At 45.0% G+C, this 21,071-nt stretch overlaps 1 protein-coding gene across 2 annotated transcripts in view; it reads right to left on the bottom strand.

Annotated features, from left to right (window-relative positions):
* SYT9 (synaptotagmin 9) overlaps positions 1-21,071 on the bottom strand; it is a 1,403,218-nt gene that overhangs the window by 95,553 nt on the left and 1,286,594 nt on the right. For both annotated transcript variants that reach the window (XM_069623586.1, XM_069623587.1), the window contains exon 6: positions 3,470-3,599. In XM_069623586.1, coding sequence (XP_069479687.1) covers positions 3,470-3,599 — 130 coding nt within the window. The remainder of the gene's footprint in view (positions 1-3,469; positions 3,600-21,071) is intronic.

The raw sequence follows: 21,071 nt of genomic DNA, 5'->3' as shown, positions 1-21,071 counted from the left end.
GGAGTCGGAAAAGTTGACATCTTCGACAGAGCTGAAAAGGAGAGATGGCGAGCGGACATAGAATACGAGAGAGAGAACCGTGAGGGGGATGAGTGGAAGAGGTGGAGGAAGTATCTGTGTGTGCGTGTGCATGTGTGGTGTGAGAGTGGCATCGAAGACAGAACTTCAAGAGATGTGGTTGTAGTCTACTTAAAAATAACACCCCTGTATTTAATTATTGACTGATCCATACATTCATTTAAAACATGATTATAAAAGACTGAACAATACAGATTTGCACTCTGTATTATACCTTTCTTTTGGTATTAGCCTAATTGTTAGTTTATAACTGATTGAATGTTACATTTGACCGCAGTCGGCAAGTACCATTCGATTGATTATAAAACATACCGAACATGTGGAGCCGGGATTGCGGGGATGTCCCCCGCCCCCCATTTTCTGTATTTTTAGCCAAAAAGGGTTGCAAGGGTGTACCCCGCTTCCCCAACATGCACGGCAGGGGACCGACAAAAAGAAAATGGACCCTGTGGCGTCGGATCCGAGGGATGGATCTGATGCCGGAGAGGTGAAGTGGGCATGGCAGTGAGCAAACAGGTAAGTAGGGGAGGAGGGCTTGTGGCGGGCACATTTTGATTTCAGTTTGTTCCTCTGATAATTGTTCGAATGAAAGCAGATTTCATGCGGCCTGATCTCCTTGAACAATTATCAGACAAACAAACAACCCCAAACCTTAGCACCTCTGAAAATACTAATGAATATACTGGTGGGATTTGAAACCACAAACAAAAGCAAAGGCATAAAGGTTTAATTGATTACTTTTGAAAAAGGAGGCATCAGACTGAAGCCTTTGCTCAAAACACGGTCTTCCACATAATATTTACTGCTATGTTCATGGATCCAGATGGCTTACAGGACTCTAAAAGCCAGTCGGGGTGCCTGCTGGGCAACCTCTGTTCTCTGAACCCACCTCCTCGGGATTTGCTCTCTAGACTCTTTCAAACCAGCCAGATCACTGTTTTGCTGCCTATTCTTTGTGCCTTCTCTTTAAGGCATGCTACCTCACAGTCTGGACAGTGAAACGAGACACACTCTAAAAGGTCTCGGAGTATCCGCTGCTCAACACCCATATCCTGACATTGGGCCTCATTACGAGTCCAGCTGTAACCGAGGCGGTAAAACCGCCTGGTTACCGCCGGACTCGTATTACCATTCCACCTCCATGACTCCTGGAAAACCCAGGGCATTACAACCCTGGTGTCCAGGGAATTCCGGAGGCGGAATTTGGTAAATCCCCATTCCCATTGAGTCCCCATTCCCATTGAGTCCCATTTCCACTTCCCCATTCCCATAGGACTCAAAGGGAATGGGGAAGTGGAAACACTGGCACCATCTCGTGATGGTGCTGGTGTTCCCACGGTCCGCCTGCAGGACTAGGGAGGTGTTCAACCCACCAGGTCAGACCTGGCGGGAACATCACCTCCCACCTGTAGGAGTCTGGATCGGGCGGTCCGGAATTAACAGTGGCGGCGGGTTTACCGCCACTGTTCATTCCGGACCGCCTGCTCTGTAATGAGGCCCATTGTTTCCTTTATCAATAACTGCATCAAAAAGCCTAGCACCTGACTCTAATACCATCATTTACCATTCCCACAGGAAATACAGGCAGTTATGTGCCCTGAGCCCTCCTAAAGCACCTTTGCCTTGCTGGGGCCCATGCGTTGACCATCAGGGAACATAACTGCCAATATTGCCAAAGGGAGTGTGCAGTAAAGCTTAATGAAGACAAAATAAAGAAAACAATATTAACGAGTCTGTAACTATTGAATGTCATATGTCAGGTGCAGCCTCAAATGCCCCAAGAAATGAAGTGCCATTAATAAAAGATAACAATGCAAGTCACGCCGTTACAAGGGATGCTGATTATTAAAATAGATACATAAAACAGCCATATATGGCAAGCAAAAGATGTAGAGTGAAATACTGTTCTGTCAAGCCTCATTCAAATGGGACTCTTCACATGGATGAATAGCAGACAACTATTTGCAATTAATGCACACAAATAATTTTCGCATTTAAGTAAATCACAATGGCAAAAAAAATACAAAAGGAACAAAAAACGATATCACTAAAATTGATGTGTATTTATATACAGGTGGCAGCTTCCACTATCCATAACAAACGTGCTATCTAGAAATAAAAATAAAAAAACAGCATTTAGAATCTTAACATGCACTAAAAAAATTAACATGATTCCTTTCCTTGGAACATCACATATGAATAATGCGGTGAGTGATGAAATGCTACCAAGTACTGTGCCCCAGTTTACTCTGCATATACTTACACACTGATACATTGCATACTTATTGAGCTATGGTAGTATTCAAAAACTGCAAATACTAAAAAGCTATGCTTTTCGCATCCAAAAAATCTACCACACAAGACCCATATTTCTGACATATGGAAGGAATGCACTGGCTGCCTGTGGCTTCTCTTGTGCAGTTTAAGATACTTAAACTGGCGCAGAATTGTATTCATGGTACTGCGCCCCGTTATCTTTCAGATAAACTGGTTAAATGTGAACCAGGTAGAACTTTATAAGATCCAAAGGTACTTGGCGGCTCAAGTGTAGTAAAGTAAGACGCACCTTCTTCACACTGGCTCCCAAAGCATGGAATACCTTGTTGTTGACTCTCTGGTGGGAAATCAAGCCACATCAACTTCGCCAAGATTTGAAGACGTTTCTGTTTACATAACCCTTAGTGCGGATGCTCCTTCCTATGCCATGTCTTGTGCTTCATGTTTTGTCTTTGGTCTCTCTGAGCGCACTGATGCTTGCGGGCTTCGGTTCAGTGTCAATAAATGAAATAAATAAATAAATAAAATATAGTATGCAATGCTCGTATAATAACTCAGTGTTTGTTTTCCAGGTGTATACAGCAAATGTGTACCCGGTGCATACAGAATTATGATCCTTCTAGGTGATCAAATCATATCACACCAATGAGTGCAGCATAGTCATTTGTTTAGTACATTCTAATGCAATCAGTGGCGTAACACAAAATGCATGGGCCCCTCTGCAAGCCCTGCTGAGGGGGGGCACCCCACTGCCACTGGGCCCCCGTGCTGAGCATGGGCAGCATGGGGTCCCCACACCACAGGGGCAGTGAATGCAATCTCCTGTAGCAGTCTGCGGTGCATGGTATGACAGAGGCTTCGAAGACAGAATTACAAGAGATTAGGTCAGAAGCCTTCATTCCATGTTAGGTTTACGTTTGTACTGGCTTCTGATATCTTTGTTCGAGGAACAGTGTCTCATGTTGTGCACAGGAAGGACAATAATACATGTTACATAATACCTAAAGAACAGAAAACGCATGTTCTCACATTTTACTGCCCTCTCAAGATTTCAGATATACACAATGCTATACAGAATGCAAACCACAACACATGTTTAAATTGGAAAACATACCTCTATAAGGGGATGCCAATGCGCTATGGGCTTCCGTGGATAGGATAGCATTTCACTCCAGTGGTCCCGGCCTAAGCTTTCAGCATCATTGCCAACTTGGCACACGCCAATGATCTCATTGTGACCTACACTGTGAAAATAGTATAAAATATTATTTTAAAAACCTTTAGAAATGAAAAGCATAATTCATTATTTGCTAAAATAGCATTCATACATACAGCCTCATCACGAGTTGGGTGGTAGCCCTTAAATGCAGTGGTAACGGTGTTACCGCTGCATTTACTGTATTTACCGCTCGGCCCAAACTCGAGTCTGGCGTGTTTATGCCAATTTTCAGTGCAATTACAGCTAGCGGTATTACTGTGCTGTAATTGTGCCAAAAATTCCGCATTGGCAATGAGGAATGGGGAGAAACGGTTAGTGCCCAACCTGTCCTCCGGCGGCAATACCGGCTGGTGGGCGCTAACGCAAATAAAGTTGGGCGGTATCCTGTGATGAGGCCCATAGAGTCGTTACTCTGTGACTTGGCAGCATAGGGGTAGAAATGTAATATATAAATGTAATGAGCAGCTCTGAAAGTCAATAAAAAGGAACATGCAGAGACGTAAAGAAAAATGTGAGGTCAGGAAGTGAAAGAGCTTTTTTTTTTGAACGGTTCACCAACTTATGCAATTAAGATATACTTGAGGGCATAGCTTTTCATTGTGGCATTTCTATGCCTGTGGCATATTGACACACTTTTATGTGAGGTTGTGACATCCAGCAGACCAACAAATAACATCTACAGTACTGCATTAACAACCAGGTGACTATGGCTGCCCATCTGGGTAGGGCCAGACTGATATGCAAATGAACATTTTTCCTGTGGCATGTCATTGAGACCTAAAACAGACTGGCAGAGCCACATAAATGGGAAAACCTTTGGATGATGACTTCTCTTGAGGTGGGACCAGACTGAAATGCAATGGATATGTCTCGTCTGTTAGTCTGTTATGGCACAGAGAGCTAAAACGTGAGTGTTAACCAACGTACACAGGCACCACCCAATAGAACAGGTGATTTGGCCTTGCTCATTCCCAGAAGGTAAAAGTAGGAGTGCAGGACAATTCCCTTTGGTTTGCTGTTAGCAAATACTGACATATTGTATGGGAAAACTGAGGAGGGGAAGTTGACTTTCAATGTTTTCATGCAGAGCTTTGACACATAATGAGCAAACCCTATAGAGTCAACAGTAAATAAAAAGAAGGGAGATAAGTACCAAAATCATAGAGTTGGGCAAAATCATGGGCCCTCATTCCGAGGTTGGTGCTAGTCATGGTGCTATTAACGCCATGACTAGCACCAATACCGGTATGCCACTGACTTGGTGGTATGGGGATTTACCGGATTATTCTGACCTTTGCGGGACCAGTAAGTCCCCATTTGAAAAGCAATTCCCCATTCCCATTCAAGCCCCCATAGGGCTCAATGGGAAGGGGGAAGGCGGCAATAACGGTACCGTAAATTACGGTAGCGTTATTGACCCGGGTATCCCTTTGCGGGTCTCGTCCATAACGCCTGCTAAAACCAGGTGTTAAGGAAGGACCCGCAAAAGGACCTCGGAATAGGGCGCAAAGGGATTACCGGCACCGGTGTCATTACCGGTCCCCGGTATCCCTTTGCGCCCAGCTTGTAATGAGGGCCATGGTCTTTTAGATATTCCAGAACATGAAATGCCTTTCTAACTAAACGCCCAACAGGGAAGCCTGGAACAATCAGAGGCCAGTCTTGATAGAGCACTGGAACATGCATATGGGTTTACCTTAAAGATATTTCGAGTGCAGGCAAATCATTGAGATGATATTAAATTTGATTCATTCATCAATCCTTGTCTTAGTTCAGAAATGGGGTCTTGTTTTGGGGTCCAAATAACCAGCTTGACCAGCATTCTGAGCCTTCTGAAATGTGTGCAGAGTTGTTTAGTCTTCCAAGCAGTTCATGGAGACTGTTACCACAGTCTAACCTTGGGCTAGTAGGTGGCCCTTGCATGCGCAACCAAACACTTTCAGGAGGAGGATTGCCTTTAGTAGTAGACTACTTTCATGTTGGCTTGGCTTCGACTTACCTTCTGATTAGAATTCCTATCTCTGACTTCTCTCCATGATTAACTAATCGCATCAAGGGAGCATTCAGTAAGAAATATGTATTTACAAATCATGTATCACCAAAGTACACCAATTGTTAGGGTAATTATTGAATTTTTTTGTATATCTTCAAAACAAATACAGAGTCATTTTAAATGGAGCAGTGATTATTAGGAGACTATCTTGGCCACGAACATGGCTGAGATTTGTGGTAATGGGTATACATTGAGGGATAGAAATTCGGGCACTGTTAGGTTTCTGTGCATTTTTACACTGATTGTTAATGCCTCCCGCACAGCTCATAACGTATTGGTAGGGTGCTTGTCTCTGCAGGTGACTTATGATCCAGAGACTTTTTACACTGATTGTTAATGCCTGCCGCCGTGTGCATGAATGACACAGGACATTAACTTGACTCCCAGTGGATTCCACCTGATTTTAGCAGGTGTTAATGATAGGCAGGCTCCACAGAGATTCCATCATCTTCACTCTTACAACAAGTCTATGGAGGTAGAGATGTAGGCAGATATTCAGCTCAGAGCTGGGGGAGGAGGCGGTAGCAGACTTTCTGCTCCATCGATCAGCTTCTGCTATAAACCAATAAAATGGGCACAGCTCATAAAGTATTGGTAGGGTGCTTGTCTCTGCCAGTGACTCTTGATCCAGTGACTTGACCCCTCCTATAAAAACTACCCCATATTTTTCTGAGCATTATACATTTCTCCAGACAATCAGAAGTGAATCCATCATCAGAAGTATAATGAGTCTAGACAGATACTGCAAATGATCAAATCATCAAGCCGAACGTGTATGCCACATGGTGCAGGAAACACACATTATGGCTGAATTCCTGCACAGGATCTCTGGATCTTAACTGTACTCTTCACTAAGATGGAAAAAGGGTCAAAGGAAGGACATAAAATGGGATAGGATTTTAAGGTACCAGGAACCCCACACATGATTTCAATTACACCCATATCCAGCTGGAGTCATTTAGTTTGTAACATGTGTTACATGGCTTCTAAGTAGAAGAGAAGAAATAATGACTTATTTAGTCATAGTCATAAGAGCTAATAGGAACAGGTGGGGAGCTTTGGAACACTCCCCACACGATTAAGGCCCCTGTTTGCCCCCTGGAACCCAGTCACTCCAGCAGCTACCTCGAGGAGAGGGCAGGAGCCCCTCCTTCCACCGCAAACAGCAGCTCGCATTTGGAGCGCGAGCCGACCCACGCCGATGCCTACCCACGGCATCCAGCCACACCACGACGTTCTGGAGAGCCATCCAGCATGGTAAGGCTCCCATGCCCCTGAGCACCCTTGCCTATATAAAGACACCCGATTTTGCACAAGGCTCTGTGCACGGGACCACGTCATCGCTTTGCCTGACCTCCTCTGCCTGACCCTATGATGCCGGGCGCAGCGCGGCGCCATATCGAGGCTGGTGCCTCGTTGCTAGGCTACTAGCAGCCTTTTGAATAGGCCACATCCGCCGGCAGGCAGAAACGCCGGCGGCCTCACCCGAAGGCCCACATTAAGGCCCCTGTTTGCCCCCTGGAACCCAGTCACACCAGCAGCTACCTTGAGGAGAGGGCAGGAGCCCTTCCTTCCACCGCAAACAGCAGCTCGCATTCGGAGCATGAGCCGACCCACGCCGATGCCCACCCACGGCATCCAGCCACACCACGACGTTCTGGAGAGCCATCCAGCATGGTAAGGCTCCCATGCCCCTGAGCACCCTTGCCTATATAAAGACACCCGATTTTGCACAAGGCTCGGTGCACGGGACCACGACATCGCTTTGCCTGACCTCCTCTGCCTGACCCTATGATGCCGGGCGCAGCGCGGCGCCATATCGAGGCTGGTGCCTCGTTGCTAGGCTACTAGCAGCCTTTTGAATAGGCCACATCCGCCCGCAGGCGGAAACGCCGGCGGCCTCACCCGAAGGCCCACATTAAGGCCCCTGTTTGCCCCCTGGAACCCAGTCACACCAGCAGCTACCTCGAGGAGAGGGCAGGAGCCCCTCCTTCCACCGCAAACAGCAGCTCGCATTCGGAGCACGAGCCGACCCACGCCGATGCCCACCCACGGCATCCAGCCACACCACAACGTTCTGGAGAGCCATCCAGCATGGTAAGGCTCCCATGCCCCTGAGCACCCTTGCCTATATAAAGACACCCGATTTTGCACAAGGCTCTGTGCACGGGACCACGACATCGCTTTGCCTGACCTCCTCTGCCTGACCCTATGATGCCGGGCGCAGCGCGGCGCCATATCCAGGCTGGTGCCTCGTTGCTAGGCTACTAGCAGCCTTTTGAATAGGCCACATCTGCCGGCAGGCAGAAACTCCGGCGGCCTCACCCGAAGGCCCACATTAAGGCCCCTGTTTGCCCCCTGGAACCCAGTCACACCAGCAGCTACCTCGAGGAGAGGGCAGGAGCCCCTCCTTCCACCGCAAACAGCAGCTCGCATTCGGAGCGCGAGCCGACCCACGCCGATGCCCACCCACGGCATCCAGCCACACCACGACGTTCTGGAGAGCCATCCAGCATGGTAAGGCTCCCATGCCCCTGAGCACCCTTGCCTATATAAAGACACCCGATTTTGCACAAGGCTCTGTGCACGGGACCATGACATCGCTTTGCCTGACCTCCTCTGCCTGACCCTATGATGCCGGGCGCAGCGCGGCGCCATATCGACGCTGGCGCCTCGTTGCTAGGCTACTAGCAGCCTTTTGAATAGGCCACATCCGCCGGCAGGCGGAAACGCCGGTGGCCTCACCCGAAGGCCCACATTAAGGCCCCTGTTTGCCCCTTGTTTGCGACATGGAGCGCGCTACTCTGCCCGTGCGCATACCTGCAGTATGATCTCTATGCCAACATCACAATTGAAGGCTGCAGGAGTAGGAGATCCCGCAACCCACTGCAGGAGCAGCAGGTTTCAGGAGCGTTGGTTACGAGCCCTGCAAGACGCAAGGTTGGCCATATGCCTCCCCTAGTTGTACTCCAGATTCCAGCCACTTGCCTGTTTATTTTCTCTTTCCTAGAGCGCTTGGGCACCCATAACGGCCCTCACTAGCATACGGCATCCAGCCTGTTTACCATTGCCACATGTAGAAACGTTGTGCCCCATTGTCGCTAATAGATCGCTCTTGATCTATACTGTGCCTTATGGTCGCTAATAGACCACTTTTTACTTGCATTGTGCCCTATGTTCGCCATATTTGACCTACATTGTACCCTATGGTCGCTAATAGACCACACCTGCTCTGTACTGTGCCCTATGGTCGCTAATAGACCACATTTGATCTGTACTGTGCCTTATGGTCGCTAATAGACCACACTTGCTCTGCACTGTGCCCTATGGTCTCTAATTGACCACATTTGATCTGCATTGTGCCCCATGGTCGGTAATAGACCACACCTGACTTGCATTGTGCCCTTGCGCCGTGGCACTGTACCTAGCATGACAGCTGCATCTAGCCTGCCTGTTCTTGGCCTTTTCAAATTGCTACTGAAACTGTACCTAGCCTGATAGTTGCATCTAGCCTGCCTAGTTTTAGCCATCTCAATTGCCATCGAAACTTCTCCTATCGGATTATTATCCAGTCACTTAGCATGTACTCCCTGGGTCTTGCGTACAGGTCACCCTGGCTACCATTGTATATCGCCCTCCTCATCACATTAGGAATACAACCACCTAAAATAAGCACCAAAGTTAACACTCTGAGTCTTCGCACCACGTCCTTTTCCACCCATTGCACCTGCCATATCATGCTCAACACACAACAACCCAATACTGGACTTAAAATGACCTACTATCCAGATAGCACCACCCTACAAAGGCCATGCAACACTGTAGACAGAAACCTTAGACTACGTGCTCGCCTGTCCAAACTGCATGAGCTACCAGCCAAGAAGGCTGAACTATCAAAATCCCGAAATAAAATACAGCTACCCTTGAAGGGTATTGCTGAACCTACTAGGAAACAGCCTAAGCCCAACAGACCCAAAATAAATAACTCCAAACAGACAACTAAAGGTAGTCATAACACCACCAGCCCTAACTTAGCTGACCACAAACCATATCTCAAAGGTGCACTTATAAACGCCAGGTCGCTAGTCGCACACGCCACAGAGATCTCAGATATCATTGCCACAGACAACTTAGACTTTTTGGCCATCTCAGAATCCTGGCTACATGATGCGGCTGGCCCAGCCTTATCACTAACAGTCCCAGACAACTATACAATCCTACGTGCGGACAGACTTACCTGCCGAGGTGGAGGTCTAGCAATCATAGCTAAAACTAGCCTGGATATCAGGATCATCACTACTACCAATATGCAATCCTGTGAATGCCTCACGGTCAAAATAGCCATCGCCAACTCCCAAACCCTAAACATCATCCTCATCTACAGACCACCAGGTCCTATCGGAACCTTCTCTGAGGACATCTCGACTTCCCTGTCCAATAACCTAAAAAATACATCCCAAACAATAGTGCTAGGAGACTTTAATCTAGGCTATAATGACAATAAGGACACCCAATCGTCAGCGATTGCTCTGACCTTGAAAGAGCTGGGATTCTCCCAAAAAGTTGAAATACCCACCCACAACAAAGGTCGCATCCTTGATTGGATAGCAGAACATAATTGCGAAGTAAACATTACGGATTCGTACCGCAGATCTGGACTGACCACCACCTGCTATTATTCTCAGTGACAACCCACCGGGTCATTGCCCCGTCCTCACTTGCCCCACCTCTGCCAACGAGAAATAAAAAACTAATGACAGTGGAAAATCTGATGCCCGCTATAATACCTAAATTAAATTCACTACCTGACTGCATGGCCCCTAATCGGTTAGTTGAACATTATAATGCAGCCATGTCCTCAGCCCTGGATCACATAGCCCCGCTCAAACTAAGAAATAGCAAACCTAAAAAACACCTCAATTCTTGGTTCACGCCCCACCTAAAAAATCTTAGGCTGGCCAAAAGAAAACTTGAAACTATTTGGAGACTTTCCCCATCAGTCAAAAATAAACTCAACCTCTCCAAAGCCTCCTCCCAATACAAGAAAGAAATACTATTAGCCAAACAAGAAACTTACAATACTAGAATATCCAACTCAAAATCTAGTGTCAAAGAACTGTTCAGCATTCTGAAAGAATTGGAAACACCCGTTGTACCCCAAGAAAACTGCACCAAGGATAAAAAATGGTGCTCTAGCATACAACTTGCTTTAACAAACAAAGTAGCAAACCTACAAACCAAAATTGCCATCAAGAAGGCATCACTAACACCACACATCCCTCAGAGCTCAGCGCCACCGCCACAGCCCAAGTTGGGAGCCCGATTCTGCTTCTCTAAGGTATCGACCATAGAGGTAGAAAAGGTCATCCTGGGACTCAAACCGTCCAACTGCAAAGGCGACCAAGGCCCAGCACAGCTCATCACGGAAGCTGTGAGAGAACTGTCGCCATTTATAACCAAACTAATCAACTCTTCCTTTACCTCAGGTTCAGTACCGATCAACCTAAAAGAGTCCTGGGTACTGCCACTACTAAAGAAGCAAACCCTTGACCCTGCCATTCCGACTAACTTCAGGCCCATCACGACTGTGCCCTTTCTTCTAAAAATTTTAGATAAAGTGGCTTACTTGCAAATTCAAAGCTTCCTAGACTCTAACCACTTACTTGGAACCCGTCAATCAGGATTCCGCCCGCAACATGGGACAGAGACAGCGTTAATAGACCTTAAGGCCCAAATAGACGATTGCAGAGACAATGGCCAAGCGGCCCTACTTCTCCTCTTGGACCTATCAGCGGCATTCGACTTAGTGGACCACACAGTCCTCTGTAGTCACCTCGACTCGGCAGCCCACTTTTCAAAAGAGGCCATAATTTGGATCAAGTCATTCCTGAGTAATCGGACCATGAGAGTCTTCGCTCCATCAGCCTCAGCAGATCCAATCCCCATAACATGCAGTGTTCCACAAGGGTCTTGTGTGTCACCCACCCTCTATAATGTCTTCACGAAGCCTCTCTTTGATGAAATGGATCATCTGGGTATCGCCTACACTAACTACGCAGACGATACCCAGATCCTCCTCCCGCTCTCAGGAGACTACGCCAAGGACCTGGCCCTAGTGAACAGGATCTATAGCATCGTTCAGGCATGGATGGCCACACACGGCCTATGCCTGAACGATGATAAAACTGAGCTTATCATCCTGGGCACCACTACCTATATATCCAAACTCAGCCCTGATTACGACAACTTCATTATTGATGGGAACAACATAAAAGTAGCTCTTGAAGTAAAAACTCTAGGATTTTACCTAGACGCCACTATGAACTTTACCAAACAAGTTAACTCTCTAGCTTCTGCCACAGCATATACATGCAAACGTATCAGAGCGAGCAAACAATTCATCTCCACAGATAGTTGCATCACACTTGCCAGAGCCTTGATACTATCCAAATTAGACTATTGTAATGGACTTTACATTGGAGCTAATAAACAGACCATCCACAAAATTCAAGTGCTCCAGAACAATGCTTTGAGAGCAGCACTCAAGATTAATAGAAACGAGCATATATCCTCTACAAGAAGAGAATACAAATGGCTCGCCACCGCAGACAAAATTCATCTCAAAATCGCTTCCCTCACCCACAAATGTATCAACAACAAAGCTCCACCTTACCTCATGGATAGATTACATAAAAGGACTTCTTCCAGACCTACCAGAAAAGCCAACGCAAACTGCCTCCAAGTTCCGCGTTTCAAACTTGCCACTATAGGAGAAAATAGCTTCCCGGTCAAGGCTGCGCAGTTATGGAACTCCCTCCCCCATGACGTTAGAGAACCTCAGCCTTTCGCAAAATTTAGACAAAACCTCACTAGGTGGCTGAGAGCCAACAACAGCTAATTACTCCACTTGTCACATTGTACATTACTGTATATAACTATATTTTACGTGAACAGGAGCATGCTCTTGCTCCCCTGTCCTTGATCTCTCCCTGTTCATATCTGCTTGCTGTAATATTGCTGATGTCTATGTCTACTCTTCCTGCCTTTTCCTGTACTTGCAATTAGCCGAGCATATCTGTAACCAAGCTCAGCGCATCTCTGTACCTTCATCTGATTTCTATGTACCTGTAACTAAGTTAAGTTGAGCATATCCTTGTCTGTTGTCCAGGGTATGGCGCGCTATACAAATAATAAACTAAACTAAACTAAACTAAACGACAAATGAAAGAAATGAGCCAAAATTCCCTAGAAATGCGTCGACCCATCGCAACAGACTGCTTGAGCTTAGTTTGTTGCCCTCCAACGACTAAGATACAAGTTTGTCAAAATCCAGGCTGTCTAAGGAGGCCAGCAGTGCTTCTGCTCTTTGTGTTCACAACCAAACAAACATAATGAGGACCTGGGAACAGCCATTCAAACATTACAAATAGAGGCTGTGGGAGATGACACAAGAAGAAGAATAGGATTAAATAATAACTGTAAGAAGACCAATAATATGTTTTTATAATTGGATTCATTCCAGAAATAATGTTTACTCCTAAGTATATTAATAGTAGTTGTCATTATTGTACCGTATTGGTACTGAACTTAGTGTACATCAAAGAATTATGAGGCGAGTCAGTCTTTCTGGAATGTGATCCTGTGGCAAAGGTGGTTCCAAAATCACCATAGTGATGACTATACCCCCCAAACTATCTTAGCTAGGGTAGTGAGTAAGGTTGAAGTTAACATAACTTGGGCAGTTGGTCAGTGGCGAGTGATATTACCACCTCTACCCTTCTTTACTGCATACATCACAAAGTCGGGGCAAGCCGACCAGATTGTGGAAGCAGATGGCCTGATTGGTGAAGGCTGACCATTATGCTTACAGCTTTTCATGCATGACACCCTGATTTCTGGCAGATACAGCAAATGGTTTGATGGAATCTTCTCAGAAGAGAGATGTGATAAAAGGTCATTTAAAGAGTGGCTGGGACCAGCCCCACTGCAGCCAATCATGTCAAGCAGACGGCGGTGAAAGTGTGTGAGCGTTAGCAAAAATACTAGGGTCATTACTCATCATCTGGTATCCCAGAACTTGCCTTTCATTAGCAGATGAATCCCACTCAGAAAATGGAGCACAAACGCGCACTGAGTTTGGGCAAAGAATCAAGACGTATATTACTGCCCAGAAGGCACTTAGCCCCCTTAGCAAGCTCTGAGCTTGGAAAGAGTTTGAGTGACCACAAAGATGTCCAGACATTGGTGGTTCACCATGACGCATATAAAGGCAAATCCCTCAATCTAATAATTTACTTCAAGAGACAAATGGAAGCCTCGCAGAACTAGAGCTACCGGTATGATCTTTTTGATTTACAGCGATTAGCAATATCCGCTGGCCCTTGTATATTTGGGGGGAGTGCAAGTGGGGGCTCAAGTCACTTGTTGAGGACCGTGGGACCTCAGAGTTACGTCGAAGCTCCCTGGATTCAGGCGCCCCCTGGTGGCCTCCAATTTATACTATCTTAATATTTGCCAAGCCTCATTTACTAGCCATGACCAGGGAGATGAAATGAAGGATTTTCTTTGGAACTGAGTAACTTAGAAGCTAGTCAGAAATGGGCAAAGCACTACCTTTCTTAGCTGTTGTTATTTGTATGTTGTTTATTTGTAAAGCGCAGCCAGGCCCGTGGGCAACCGGGCGCATAATCTTACATACAAGTTACAAAAACGTTACAATAATGGTCAAGGTAGGAGACTTATGCTCTCCTCATTTGCAAAGAAATAGGGAAACAGGAGTCCTGTGCTGGTTGAGGCATACAGTATTATACAGACAAGTCAATAAGGGTAAGCAAATACAATCACTCAATACAATCAATACAGTTAGACAAAGTGATCCTAGAGTATGAAGACAAACCTACTGATCTAAGGAAGTTGGGCTGTCATTGCATCATTGTCCTGAAGCCAGCGTTTAGCATTGCGCTTAAATTAAAGGAAAGAGGGTTCAGATCTGAGGGAGGCAGGGAGCGTGTTCCATAACTTTGATGCCAGAACTGGGAATCTAGCACCTCCAGGGTTATGAAGTTTGAATCTCTGTATGGACATTGTGTGTTCTTGGGCCGCTATGAGTGGTCTTGAAGACGTATGTGAAGTGAGTTGGTTGGTAAAGTAGGCTGGAGCGAGGTTGGCCCTAGCTTTGTGTATATGAGCAAGAGTTTTAAGCGATATTCTGTGCTCCACTGGAAGCCAACGTAAGTTACGTCTAGTCTCAGAAATATGCGACTTCTTTGGGATGTTGAGGGCAGCCCTGATGGCATTATTTTGAATTACTTGTAACTTGTTGATATTTTTATGGCTGGTCCCTAAGTAGAGGGCGTTACAATAATCAATTTTGGATAGAACTAGGGTTCTGGCAAGTGTGATGCAGTTAGGTGTAGTGATGAAAGGCCTACAGGTGGTGATTAGTTTACAAGTATATGCAGATGATGTTGCTACCGCTTTGGTTTGTCTGGAGAAGGATAATGTGGCGTCAAGGTAAATGCCAAGTGTTTTGGTGTTGTTGGAGACGGTAATGGAATTACCATCTATAGTAAAGGATTTGAAGGCAAAGTTTAGTTTCTTCAGTTTGTCGTGTGTACCAAGGATTAGCAGCTCAGTTTTTTCGTCATTTAGACAAAGACCGTGTTGCGCCACCCATGCTTGTATCACTGAGTAGATTTCAATGAGGGTTTTACTGTCAGATGCATAGTCTCCAGAAATGGGAATAAGTATCTGGGTGTCGTCCGCATAGTTAGTATACGTAACACCTAGATAGTCAAGGATGTCGAACAGGGGCTTCGTAAAGACATTGTAAAGTGTGGGGGAAAAACATGAGCCTTGTGGAACCCCACAGGGTACCGGGGAAGGTTCAGCAGTATCGGTAGGAGAGAAGGCCCTCATAGTTCTGTTAGCCAAGAAGGAACTGATCCATGAAGTGGCTGAGTCAGAAAAATGTGCTGCAGATGTCAGATGGTGGCAGAGCGTTTGGTGATTGACCAAATCAAAAGCTGCTGACAGATCAAGCAGTAGGAGGAGTGCTAGTTTACCATTGTCTTTTAGTGCTTGGATTTGTGTGGTGAGATCGATCAAGGCAGTTTCCGTGAAACCGGATTGCCTAAGTCCCAATAGATTCTTAGATTCTAGGTAAGCCTGTATTTGCAGGTAAGCTGCTCTATCCAGTATTTTTAGTAAAAAGGGCACAGTTGTTATAGGCCTGTAGTTAGACGGGTTGGCTGGGTCAGTAGTAGGTTTTTGATTAGGGGAATGAACCAAGCGTCTTTTAAGTTATCAGGCACTACTCCAGTTTTGAATGAGGCGTTGATAAGGTTGGTGATAAATGGCGCGAGGTCATGTGCAGCTGCTTTGACGATGGGAGCAGGGCAAGCGGCTCCTTGGCAATTAGATGGCTTGAGTTTCCTAATGATATTTTCCACTTCCCAGATTGACAGGGGTGAGAAGCTAAATGGTTTGCAAGTGGGCTCAGAGGTGGAGGTCTTAATAGGCTATTGTTTGTAATCCGGGTCAGAGATTAGCATGCATTTTGTAGCGTTCATTTTAGATTGTGGCAGAGCTATTTTATCCAGGAGAGCCTTCTGGATGTTCGTACACCATAATGCATTTGTGATACATTTGTCAACAGGGGCGATAGGAGATTCCAGTTCTTTTAGAATCTTAAAAAGTTCTTTTGTATTTGATTCAGCTTGTATGAATCCAGGGTTATTTATAAACACCAAATATACATCATAACATCAGGGCTGTCAAGAGTTTGACCAGTGTGTACACTCTGGGGGTACAAGATTACATTTTAAGCCACACAGCAGTGTCTACTGCAGGCATGCATTGGCCTACACATGCTTTTGAGGAAGGATCTGTTGCACATACACTCTGGTAGCCAAACATACAGCACACTATTCCTCAGACACCAGATGTTGACAATGGACACAGAAGGTAAAATTAGATTTTGTCGATGCTCAACTGGATCTCAAGCAGATGTTTATAAACCCCAATGTCAACTACTGCAAAAGTGTGATCATCACTGACCCTTCCATTCGCTACAAATGTCATGCTAATTTTAGTGGATGTACTTCCCCTGTGCCACTTGCATGGGCTTGTTAATCGCCCTTCTCATGTATGCACCGTTTCATGTCTCCCAGCCCTTTTTCACATGCTGGGGGTTCTGGTGACAGAATGCCATCTGCAAAGGTGTGCTACTATGGGCTTTTAAAAAAAGAAATGCTCAGCAAAACGATGATGGTTTTCATTCAGAGAAAGTATGCTCTGCTCACCTGGCTTCACTTTCCAATTCTCGGTGCTAAAACAGTACAGTGCACATCTGCACTCATTCTGGAACCTGCCTACTGACAAAACAGCCACTGCAATGTGATGTAGCAACATGGTAGCTACAGAAGAATTTAGTTATAACTGCCAAAAAACACCTGATATCAATTTATTTTTAACTGGCTTCCCGTGACTCCAGAAGCTGCCAGAACACTTTCTGTACTGCTGTCCTGTGCCGGAGGTTTCACCCACACAGATGTTCGGTGCAGTCTTAGTTATCCCTTTGTTCTCTGTTGGGAAGCCTTTAGAGCTCCCCAGGAGGACAGTACATAGCCCCAGAGGGAAGGGTGGGAGCTAGGTACTGCAAGATGGATTTCTGCAACAAAATGGGGAAGTCACAAAAGGCGGATAATTAAAAGAGTCTTTTGGGAAGAACCCCCCTATGTGAATCTTCATTAAACCATCTTCTTGAGATTTCTTACAAGATTTAACTGTAACCTTATCTGGGTAAAGACTGTCCAAAGCCCTCAGCCATTAGAGTGATAAGGATTTTCAAGAACGGTGCAGATGTTCCCCCTAACTGATTTTGGGGAATGCTTAGAGTGACCTGATGTTGGAAATCCTGACTTCTGCTGGAGCGCCAGTAGTCAGGACTCTGTCTGCTGAAGTAGCAAACCTGAAAGTGTCCCTGGAACCCTTTATGACTGAGAAGGGCAGAAGAGCAGAAGATGGATTCTACTTTTGTCAGACCAACCAAGAATCAAAGGAAGCTTTTGGCTCTCCCTGCATCAAAAAACTGCTGCAGCCCAGTTTGAGCACCTTTGCGACCCTTTGAGCTGGTGAAAAGGCCCCTTCAAGCTTTGTGCCATTGCAACTGTTGAACCACAATGCTGTTTTGAACACAGTTAAGCCAGTTAGAGACTGAAGCTTAATTGCAGAACCAAGCCACTGTGAAGCCTTCAAATCACATAGATCAGCACATCACTGCTTTCCCAATCTTCTTCAGGCCTCCAGCTATCGGCACCTGTTGAATTGCACGGAAGTGCTGTATCATGTTGAACCATTTTGAACATCTGGAGAGCTTCCAGAAGCCCGGCTCGATGCTGTTGAACAATTTCTCCCCCTGATTTCTACCACAATTTAAGACTGCACTCTTTACCTTAAAATCTATTATTTAAACTTGAGCTTGTTACAAAGACTACAGACCTCTGTTATCCACTACCCAAAGTACCCCTTTTCTTCAAAGGTTTGCATTAGCTGTGTATTTTTTTACAGGGAGGGTTGTTACTGTTTTTTATGGTTTGTTTGTCCCTGTAGTGTAATTAAAGTCTTATTTTTTCATAGACCCTTCATGGGGTATTTCTTTTATTTTGATACTTACTGTGCTATTACTTTTTGGATGCTTCAGTGCTGGCTCATAAAACCTTGAAGAGTATACCTGCCTTTCACCCAAGCTACCTTACAGAAGTGAAGGAGCCTTAACATTAATGTTGTGACTGTTTCACCTTTGGCATTAAGATCACTTCTGGATTAGTAGTAGTGTGGGGCTAAGCAGGTGTTTAGACATTTTTTATTTATTTATTTATTATACATTTCAGTTCATAGAACCTTTCGTATATAAATTCACATTCACATTACACATAAAACATTATTAGTATAAAATCCACATCACATACATTCCTTTGTAAACTTCAATTCATCTACAATTTACCCTAATGTCATGCACTAGGTTATGCTTAAATAAATACACAAATAATGTCTCCTGCAAATAAATGTGTGTCAGAAACAGTACTGCATAAAAACAAATAAAATAAAATACAAACATACATGTTTTCACCCCACTTCCAAGGCCTACATTTCAATCCATCAATTTCCTCTATAGTTCCAATAGCATACTTCTTCTACTCGAAGTGTTGCTTAATACTCAACCTGATTTGGTATAAGGCAATGTGCGTTGGTGTCGATTTTGTGTTAAGGCAGTGGATCCAGAAATCTTCGCTCAGGATTGTTTCATAGCTATGGACCAGGTGACCTAACCTTACCATATATGGCAGGCCTAATCTTGGGCGTTCAGTGAAGATATGCCTCACTGTTTGTGCATTATTAGGGTTTTTCAATATCCTACCGAAACGATTCTCCTGACTAAGTTTCCGTTGGTTGTACGGATGGGAAGCCTATTGATCCTTGTCAGGAGATGAAGTCGTCTTACTCCAGGATCAGGGCAAATCAGCAAGTATGACTGTGGACGCATACAACAGTGGCTCACCCTGGACACTTGAACATATCCATGCAAAATGTCCAGTTGAGCATAGTTACAGGTCCACTTCCATTGCTCTATTTTCCTGAATAATACTTTTTTCAGTTTTACATAGCTGATTCCACGGGACAAATCTAGTCACCAATTTATTTCAGTGAATAGCTCATCTATTGATTCCAGAAATGTATCTTTTTTCATGTTCCCCCCAGTCATGTCCTGCTAAACGGGCCATCAAGGACTCATCTCCATACTCGGGGATTGCAGAAAAAGTTCTCCTCTGCGTTTCAGCACCAGTGCTTTAAGAGCTTATACCCCCAACTCAAGGCGTAGATATTCAATTGGCGTGCTTTGAGGTAAGTCTAACATCTTACACCAGAAAAAGCCCTCAATCCATTTTAACCATTCCCACTTGTTTAATTCCAGGACATCTAAGCCATACAGAATAGTGGGGCAAACCCACTGCTTATAGAGCATAAGCATCTCACTCAATGAAAACCCTGCATTATCCGTGGAGAATCATCTTATCAAGTAGGTAAGCTGTTGTGCATTTGTGGTCTTAACATTTATAATATCTCAATACCTACTGTTCTCCATTAGGTTTAAACCTAGGTACTTCTAGTGAGGGACATACTCAAACTGCCCTATAGTAAGCACAACACGGACCCTATTTTTTTATTTATTTTTGGAGCAACCAGCAGTATCTTAGTCTTGTTTAGGTTTATTACAAGCACATTTTCCTTTGCAAAGTTGACAAGAGTTTTGAATGAGAACATTTATACCCCGGACTGAATGACACAAGAGCACCAAATCGTCTCCATACAGGATTGCAGTGATATGCTCTTTACCAATCTTCGGCAACCAGATGCCCAATGCTTCCAAACGGCGGATCAAATCGGTCAGATATAAGTTGGAAAGAAGGGGGGCCAACAGACACCCCTGTTAAGCCACCCCTATCAATGCCGATTTCCTCTGACAAGGAATTTCTATTGCCCAATCGAATTGTAGCGGTGTGGTTTTATGTAAGGCTTTCATGATTTCAAGTAGCCATCCAGGGCACCCCCACTCATTCATTTTGTCATGGCATTCCCTGTTCACCAAATCAAACACAGATTTTAAATCCACGAACGCTAGGTATAGGGAAGGGTTTCCTTTCTTATTAGCCTGGTTGATTAAGCGGTCCACCATACACAGATTTAAGTTGGTACTATCCCCATTCCGGAAGACAGTTTGAAATGGGTGGAGGAGATTTTTATCATCAACCCATGCTCGCGAGTGTTTTAAAACACATGCAGAAAAAACGTTGCCGGAGGTGTCCAGTAACGACAGAAGCCGGTAATTTTCTGGATTTAACCGATCCCCAACTTTGTGGACTGGAATAAATATTGAACTGCACCATGATCGAGGTATCTTTTTGAGGAGACATACTTTACACAAAGAAAAGTTGCCCATCTTACTGGATCTGATTTCATTACGACCACCGCCAACCCATTTGGTCCTGGGGCCCTTGAGTATGTTGCCTTTTTATTTATATCCATGATACATTCACGGTTAAAATGCCAGGGCTAGCCTTCTGCCTCACCTGTTTTCCTTTCATCCCCTTTGCAGTTCTTACGCATTTTAACTTCAATAAATGTATGCCATGTAGCGCCAGGAATTAAATTTATCGCACGTTTAACGTACTGTGACTTTTTGGCAAGCGCCAGGGCCCGCCACATAGTTTTCGGGTTGCGTGTCATCATGGCTTGCAGTAGTAACTGACAATTTTTATTCAGACCCTGCATTTTCTGTTGCTTCTGCCAATTGCGATAGCGATTTTTAATTTTCTGTATATTCATCGCAATAATTCATTTTGGGGAACCTGACCTATTTTCAATTCTGATTTGTCTGCGTAA

Source organism: Ambystoma mexicanum, chromosome 11 (genome assembly GCF_040938575.1).
Source record: "Ambystoma mexicanum isolate Mex_15411 chromosome 11, UKY_AmexF1_1, whole genome shotgun sequence".
NCBI lineage: Eukaryota > Metazoa > Chordata > Amphibia > Caudata > Ambystomatidae > Ambystoma > Ambystoma mexicanum.
This window is presented reverse-complemented; position numbering and strand designations above follow the sequence as displayed.